Source organism: Aptenodytes forsteri, unplaced genomic scaffold, assembly GCF_000699145.1.
Source record: "Aptenodytes forsteri isolate BGI_AS27 unplaced genomic scaffold, ASM69914v1 Scaffold2, whole genome shotgun sequence".
Classification (NCBI taxonomy): Eukaryota; Metazoa; Chordata; class Aves; order Sphenisciformes; family Spheniscidae; genus Aptenodytes; species Aptenodytes forsteri.
The window spans coordinates 19,995,062-20,004,146 of NW_008795695.1; the positions used below are offsets into that span (position 1 = coordinate 19,995,062).

The following is a 9,085-nucleotide window of genomic DNA, read 5'->3' on the forward strand; positions in this document are numbered from 1 at the left end:
ACTGGGGTATCTGGCATCCAGTTGAATGAAGGAAAATGCCATCAGTGCCTGACAGGTGTCTGTAAGAGCAAATAAATAATAGCTTTCTTACACTATGAAAATAACCAAATGTGCAAAGCTCTCTTAAAATTTTATCTGGCCTGGCAGCTTCATTTCCATTTTGTGGATGTTTGGCACATGTCCAGAGGGACACACTGTAATAAAGAACAGATTGTAGAAACGGACTTGAGCAAATTGTCAGAGAAATAAACATTTTTAAGCAAATAAAAATCAGTGCACATCCCAAAGCTCTAGTAGCTTGTTATGCAGATACTGAGATTTGACTTTCACAACAGGAGCATAGTCATTTCCTCCCACACTGTCCGTTCTGGATTACTCCCACAAACATCCCCCAAACTGCAGTTTACCCGCTCTCTACCCATCACTTCTCATTAAGAAGACCAAAAATATTATAAGCTGTACTTTTCTCATTGTGACAATCGGGATGAACAAACCCCACACTAATTATATTGGCCAATATCATTCAGCTACCATAAAAATACCTAAAGCTAATTAATTACATAAATAGACTATAATGTCTGTTTGCCAGGATACCAGTTACATTTCTGCCAGGGTGAATCAGACCCATGACTATATGACTGTGTGTTGCAACCAGTAACTCTACCCCGGCTCCTCTGCTTCTGCTAGCAGAGACTAGCAAAGAGCTTGGCCTGAATAGGTTGTAGAGTTACAACACCGCTCCTCTCTCTTTCTAAAACCAGAAAAGACTTTTCCATTATTTAAAACATAAGTATGAGTAAGTTGCTTATTCCATTTGTCTTAAAGATGTCCAGATGTAAACACAGTGTTTCTGTTTTTCTTCCCTGGCAGCCGTGGTACACGCATTATTTGCAACTCCTCAAAGATAGAATCATACATAAAAAATAAAACTAATTTATTTATTCATTAAAGTGAATAAATTGTTTTTAATACTTCCAGGTCTGATTTAAATATTAATTTTGTATAAATAAAGTTTATTTTGAAAACAATTATATTTGTTGTTATTCATGTCATTTTTTTCTGCCTGAGATCTTACTGAAATCATGTTGAAATTAATAAAGTTTTACTTATTGTTACAAGCTAAAACCAAATGAAAGAAGATTTCTTAATCCTGAATATATAATTTTAAAGCAAATACAGTTTTTCTGAACATTAAAATACAAGGGGACTCTGTAACCCACAGCAAAATAATGTTTTGCTTTTACTTTTCCAGAAAATAACACTTTCTGTAATACAAAGTGACAAACCATCTACAATACTGTCTTTTTATTCCCCTTTGGTTTGGAAGTCATCACTGTAAATATCAGCAGGACTCTCTGCACTTCAGTGCCTATTGCCCCACTTGTCTTGCCTGACAATTGCAAATGATCTTATTTGCAGTATTTTGAAAGGGGGAAAATAAAAAGTTAAATGCTTAAAAATAAAATCCACAACCACATCAATGTTTTTCCAGGAAGTGTTAAAAATAGGGTTTGCTTTTATATTTATAAAAGGGATACAGTCAACTCATTCTTAAAATAATAATTAAAAAAAAAACAAACCCAAGAAATCAAAAACCAAACCATGTCTAGTTTCTACACACTCTGTAGTGACTACTGTGAAGCAACCGATACAGATTGGGTATATTCTGTTGTTTGACAGGTATCTACCAAGTTACATGTTAGATGATCAGATGGTAGTGTTACCCCGAATGGGGGTCATTGTAAGGGCAGGGAAGGAGCAGTGCACATTACAGGAGTAGAAATGAAACTGGAGCTCTCAGTGAGGGATGGGGTCCTTCTAAGAACAAATATTCTCCAAAAGAGGTGAACTGCAGCAGGCATGGCCTTCAGGAATCAGGCTAGGCAGGCCAACAAAATGGATGGTGCTTCTGATATCAACATAGCTTTGTCCAAGCATTCCCAAGAGAGGTTAAAAACAAACAAACAAAAAGTCTAAAACTATACTAATGAAGCAAAAAAGTTTCCTATCTATACAGCAGTCTCTTCATTAAAAAAAATGTAAATATACAAATTCCAATGACATATAAAACAAAGTTGAAAATGTGAATGGGAAGAGACATGGGTAAAACAGGAAGACTGATGCTACAAAGAAATTGCAAAAACCATATGTACAAGACCCTGTTTTTCCTCGTATGTTATCGATTGTAATGCATGTTTAACAGCAGCAGTCGAGGATGTAGTTCCAGGCACTGGACTGCAGACTCAGCTCCTACTCAAGGGGGTTGACAGCCCCTTGCATTTCGGTCACCAAATGACACTTGATATACTGGTCTCCCGTGGCAAGAGGGGCAGTATCGCACTGTTTGTGTGAGCCTCTTCCGGATTCTGCTCCCTGTTAGTTTTTGTCTGCGGCCGCTGCCCGTTTATAAGTGTCATAGGGATGTTGCAGTAGGTATGCTGGTTACCTATTGAGGTAAGCGGCAGGGTGCCGGTAGGAGGTACATCGTATTCATAGCTTCGATAATAGTGTTTCTGGCGCATCTGTGAATGATATGTGTTATGAAAGGTGGACCGCAGGTCTGGATGGGCAGTGGCAAGAGCAGTGGAGGTGGCAGCAGCCATGGAAATTGCGGAGACTGTCTGCAGCTCCCCAAAGGGTCCCTGCTCACTGACATCTAAAACCTGCTCGTGTGTGATGGGTTCAATCCTCTTAAAAGGCATTTCGTACTGTAAACGTTTCCAGAACTTGGAATTCAACTTGTTGCATTTTGGTCCGTGCCATTTAATGACAGTGAGGAGCTTGATGGTATGTTTCAGGGCCTCGACCTCCTGGTAGTTCATAACTCCTCGTAGTTCACTGCATTCAATCAGTATCACTTTGATTTCGCCCGTGACTAACATGTTTCGAAGCCTTGTTTCCAGTTCAAAGATACTCCAGCCTCTTCTTACCACATAATTTGGAGTCATGACGATGATCAGTCGCTTGCTTTGGTCTACACATCTTGCCACGTCTTCAATGTAGGCTACAAAATAAGACAAGTGCTCAAAAATCAATCTAAGAAAACACTCTGCTCCCATAGACTGGGGAGAAACAACAGAAGCAAATCCCTGCTCTCAGAAGAGCTCACTGAAATATGCAAAAACATCACCTGCAAATGTGCCAGGTTGGCTTGCCAGGATGTGGTCCTGGGCAACCTGCTCTAGGTGGCTCTGCTTGAGCAGCGGGGTTGGACAAGATGACCTCCAGAGGTCCCTCCCTTCCAAACTCAACCATTCTGTGATCCTGCAAAACATTTATTCCCCCATGTGCTATGGATTGTGAGTGTTTGTTCATGGCTGCGGTTTTGTATCAATATCTATATCTTTATTGGAACAAGTGTGTCCATCAACATTTTTTCCTTTAAAAAGGCAAAGTCACCCAGGTAGGCAACAGAGCAGCAACTATGTGCTTCAAGGGCTCAGTCTCAAACCTAAGTGATACCCTAAAGTGTACTGTAAGGTTAGATTCTTGTTTTCCTTTCATGCCGCCACCACACACATTCACAAAAATGGTGTTGTCTCCTGCAAATTAATGTTTTGTTTGCTGTAGATTTCAAAAATACCCTATGCATATTATGTTTGATGTTGTGATTTGCCTATACCAAGCATCCTTTCTTCAGTAAAAGATACTGAACTTAGTAGCTGTCTATATGGTTACACTTAAGATATGAAGAATAAATACTACAGCAACTTACAAAAAATTACTGTACATAGGTTGGAATATGTGAAAGAAACATGAAAAAGATCTACTTGTACCAGTTGGAATCAATTCTAATTTTCAGTCTCTGAGAATGATCCAGTACCTCCACTATGCATTTACCTGCAGTGGACACTAACAGAATTCACTACTTTGCTCTGTTGCAGACGTTATTACTCAACCCTTGCCTTAGTCCAAACACAACTTTTTCTTTCCTATTTGAATTTCTGTAATAAATTCTTAGAATCATGGATATCTTTCCAGGCAAACTCTAAGGAACAGAAAACAAAGACTTCTGTATTCATTCCTAGATATACAAGCTCTCAAAAATCTATGAAAAAACGTTAGTCTCATTCATTTCCTTTACTCGTGCATGCCCTTTCTGCACTGTCTCACCTTCAATTACCAAAAAATAATCTTATCTGGGAAACACACATTAAGTATGTTTGGTGGCTTATCTTCATCATTCCCTAAGATGAGGGAGGAAAGATGACATTCTGAAGGAGTAGGCATAGAAACGATACCAAAACAATCACTGCAATCACTGCACTTGCTGTTTAGGAAACATACAAGCATAAAGACATGACTTACTTCCTGTGGGAATCAAATCTCTGTCTGGTATGAACAACTTGTATCCATAATGCTTTTCAAGCATATCTGGTAGGATCTCAAGAGCAAACCTTTCTTCTTCTCCAGTTTCTTGATTCCACTGGTCAGGATCCACTTTGGTATAGGATAGATATGCATCATAGTCTTTGTTGTCTAAGGAAAGAGAGGAAGAACGTAAGTTAGTTTATTAATTATTCTTGCAGATTTCCTAGATAATTCCCCAGGAATTATTTCTGAGAGAATTTCCTAGAAATAGGAAGTTGTTTAGATAAAATGGCAAACTTTCACCCAATCTCCAGATATGAATCCATTCACCTGTCCTATTTCACCTGGTAAAGGTAATCCTTATTTACAGAGATGCAAGGGAGAGGGGATCCATATCCATAGGCTGACATCAGTTTGCACATAAACATTTGTGTAAGGCTCTGTATGGAGGAAATCCATTCAACTGTGGGGTGACAGCTTGTGAGCACAGAAGAAAAAAGTCGCTGAAAAGAGTTTGAATTCTTCTCTAGCTTTAAAAGGGAAAAGAAAAGCATGGAAATACCTAAGCTAGTGTGCAATTGTCTCTGTTGCATAGTAAAAAAAATTCAGTCTTGCCAGATTTTTACTATAAATTTACGGCCTGGGGCTGAAATATTCTAAGCGTATGTGTATCTTTACTTGTAAATCTCATTGGTTTTCCAGGTCTGAAATTATTGCCAAGCTTAAATCTTTGCAGCATCAGCTCCTGATAATGCAGTTTAAATCTCTTAAATTCTATGTGCTTAAATTTGCAAATTTAATGTTGCATTAATGTACATTTTGTTAGTTAACAGTGTGTTATTTCATTTCAATATGAGAAATAAATATGCCTGTTTCTTAAATGTGCTTGGTGTGCCTACTTGAAAGACTGAATCAAAAGAGTTATCATTAATTTTCATTAGGAGGTCAATAATGCCAAGTGCTCTGGAACTAATTCAGTGAAATAAGAGGTCACGTTTTGACTTTTGTTGTGAAGAAAGCAGAAAAAAGTCAATGGCAAGAGTAATGAAATGTTAACAACCTTCTAAGTATCTCGACAACATTATGCACAGGCTATGGAGAATATCAGTTGCTTGTAAAAGAGATCTGATTGAATACTCAACTGTGTGTCGTAAGTAACATTATATTCCTTCAATGCTGACTTCATTCATTTACCGAGCCACTCCTTTCCCCATTTTACACCTTCTGAGGAACGTGCATACTATACTTCTTAACATTTGCAGATGACAAAATTAAAATGGTAAAACTGTAACTACTTTCAAACTTACCAAACCCATGAAATGACCGTATGCTCGTTCTCTCCCCTGTACACTTTTTGTGTGATATTATCATCTATTGGATTGTTATATCCACAGAAAACAAAACAAAACAAAGCAAACCAACAACAATAAAAAAGAAAAATAAGAAAAAGAGAAGTAATGCCTTCTGTGTTTCTCTCTTTCCATTATTTTTCTTGGAGTATTTGTGAAACCGTGATCCTTCACAATAGACGAGCACCTAATGCCTTTGACAATGCCTTGAAATAACACTGAATGGATCAAGTATGAGATGGAGGGAGATTACATAGCAGGGTTTTGTTTCTACAGTAGGACAGTGTTAACCCGGCAACTGAGTTAACACACAGAGAGGTCAAGAGGTATGTGGGGAAATTACGACAACTGACAAAATGATGATGCGGTAATGCCATTTCCTGTTGTCACCTTAGTAATGGTCATAACCATAGTACATGCTTGAGAGCAGTGTTGCTCTGTTGAAAGTTTTTGAGTAAAGATGAGAATGTATCATTTCTCAAAGGGGTCATTAATAAGAAATAATGCAGTGTTCAAACTGTTTTAAAGGCTCAGAGTATTGTTTGTTAAGATACTTTGCACATTCTTACTTAGAGGGAAAATTATTCATGCTATGCCACTGTTTTCTTGCATATGTAAATATTGCATTAATGCATTTATTTGAAATATACATTTTTCATACCATGGAGGCTCCAGCATTTCCACTGACTACAACTGCATTATTCTGTATTGCAGGGAACATTTCTTTCCACCCTAGTTCCCTAGTTTTAATAGCATTTGAAGGGCTATGAATAGCCAGGATCTAGGGTATGTCTACACAGATGGTTCAGGCAATCATGAATTTATTCAAACCCCAGTCCAGCAAGATGTGTAGTCCAGTTTGGGAAACTGTTAGATGCATTAGCGCAGTGGTTTTCCTGAGCTATTATACTCCCCATCTGCCAGTTATTTTTAACTTTGTTTCATGAAAAGTAAAAAGTTCAGTTTCCAGCAGAATTACCTTATGTGGTAATTTTGTTATCTGGTAGGCTGACATACTGGCATGAGCAGACAATTTGCAAAATGTGAAATGCCTGGGATGATCACATATGCCTTTGTTTTACTGATATGATATTTATGTGTTAGCCTGCTTTTAGTTAATTAAAATTATTTGGGTTACACTGCCAACTCTGTGAAACATTTTAAAAACTACCGCAGGCAGATAGCTACGCAGCCATCAGAAGCTATCTTTTCTGTGATGTGATGAAAAAGCAATGGCATTATTTACTGTTTTCTCTAATTGTTATGGATAGTCAAAAAATGTAGAATTTCAATTGTAATGATAAATGGGAGAACTCATAAAATTGTTGAAATCTCCCATCTCTAGGAAAGTGTTTAAACACACAGTAGATAACGTCTCTGCGTGAGGTTCTTCTCAGTTAAATGGCCCCACCTACTACTGCTTGTAATGGGTGGGACTGATGCCTACATTCTAAAGAACATTTCTGATCTTAATTCATGTTTTTTAATGTGTTGTCCCAACGGAATGAAAGGGAGCCTGAAGACATCCAGATCTTATGACTGAGTCAAACTCTGGAAGCTGGGGCTCGCATCTTGCCAGTCTGTTGGCCATGTCACATGAAAGCAGGAGGCTCTCGGCTTTGCCCTCAAGCCCTTTGCTCTCAGGCTTTTTTCCATGTAAGCCTTCCTTTGAGCAACACATCCAGGAGTCCTCAGACTCCCAGCAAGCATGCAGGAAGTCCATCACAGCTTTGTGTTTTCTTGACCATTCACTGGAACAGGTATTTTACCCGTGAAAATATTTGGTGTCAGCACTTCTGCTTTTTCTAAGAAAAAGACACTTCATCACAAAATTCCTGATCTGCTCCTAATCACAAATCAAGTCATAAAGGACTTTATATTACTACTTATATTATTATGTAGTATGATAATAACAGCTTTGGCTACACAATAAGTTCAGACACTGGCTAGATCTAATATACAGTGCCAGAAAAAAAGGGCAAAAATCCAAATTCAAAACAAACAAAGCTGGTGGAAAACAAAGCTTTTCTTTAAAATGAGAATTTCCTTATTTCTCTTCATCAACAAACAATTAGGTCTTCTACCCAAGCATCCTTGGAATGAAAATGTGATTGATTGTTGCTTGCACTTTAACTTTAGATATAGATTATGCCATTTCAAAGATTTGTTTTTGTCAGGCTCCTGTGCATTAGCAATAAACTGGAATATAGTTACTCACTACCTGTTTCCTCCCACACTTAGGAAGAAAAATACCTGCTAATAACCAAAGGCAGGGATGTTGATCATTTCATCTGAAACTTTTTTCCTTTCTCATGGAGATTGAAAGCCATTATCTAGATATCCTTTTGTACCTGAAAGCACTCTTATTCCCTTAACCATTTCAGGATTCTTTTTCTAGAAACATATCAGAGTAAGTTCATCTTGCATTGCCTCCAGGTATGTTGCAGAGCTGTATTACTTAATGGCTGTCCTTTAATTTAGTGAACACAGCTGAGTGTGACATACAATATCATGCAACAGCAATACTTTGAAACATTTTGGTATAGTAAGTTTCCTCTTCCCATTATTTGTGAATGGACAAGTAATCCTCCTCAGCTATGTGGTTTGTAGTTGCTTTCTGCTGCCTACAGGTAGTATACAACTAGGATGGAGCTCTTCAACTCAACAGCCTCCATTTCTGTGAAGTTTTGTTATATCCATTAATTGAAAATAGTGAAACAAAACCTAAAGCAGACCTTGGATGGCCAAATTCAACCAGACTTGATGCAAAAAATTCTTTGTTATTGTACTGTAGACAACCATGAGAGCATGTGGAAGCTCTGGATTAGTTCATCACAATGGGGTCTAATACAGCCTGTGCTCAAGGTATGATGCACTCAGTACACAAATGTTTCAAAACCACTGGTACTGCAAGACTGCTCAAAATAGATTGTGAGGTACATACTTGACTAGTGTAAGCGCTACTTAGCAACAGCTAAAACATCGGTGTGTTATCAACATTATTCTCATCCTAAATCCAAAATACAGCGCTGTACCAGCTACTAAGAAGAAAATTACCTCTATCCCGTGTGACATACAATATCATGCAACAGCAATACTTTGAAACATTTTGGTATAGTAAGTTTCCTCTTCCCATTATTTGTAATAGTAAGAGGAGCTGTGTCATGGAGCTGTGCTCAGCCACATGTCTTAGGGGTTGTCCTGGTTTCAGCAGGGATAGAGTTAATTTTCTTCTCAGTAGCTGGTACAGTGCTGTGGTTTGGATTTAGGATGAGAACAATGTTGATAACACACCAATGTTTTAGCTGTCGCTAAGTAGTGCTTACACTAGTCAAGGACTTTCCAGCTTCCCATGCTCTGCCGACTGAGAAGGCTGGAGGTGCACAAGAAGCTGGGAGGGGGCACAGCCAGGACAGCTGACCCAA

General features: G+C 38.2%; 1 protein-coding gene across 1 annotated transcript in view; it reads right to left on the reverse strand.

The window, feature by feature from the left end:
* Window positions 1-2,285: 2,285 nt before the first annotated feature.
* The window catches only part of IL1RAPL1 (interleukin 1 receptor accessory protein like 1), a 360,140-nt gene continuing 353,340 nt past the window's right edge, over window positions 2,286-9,085 (reverse strand). The window contains 2 exon segments of the mRNA XM_019473045.1: window positions 2,286-3,004; window positions 4,309-4,479. Coding sequence (XP_019328590.1) covers window positions 2,286-3,004; window positions 4,309-4,479 — 890 coding nt within the window.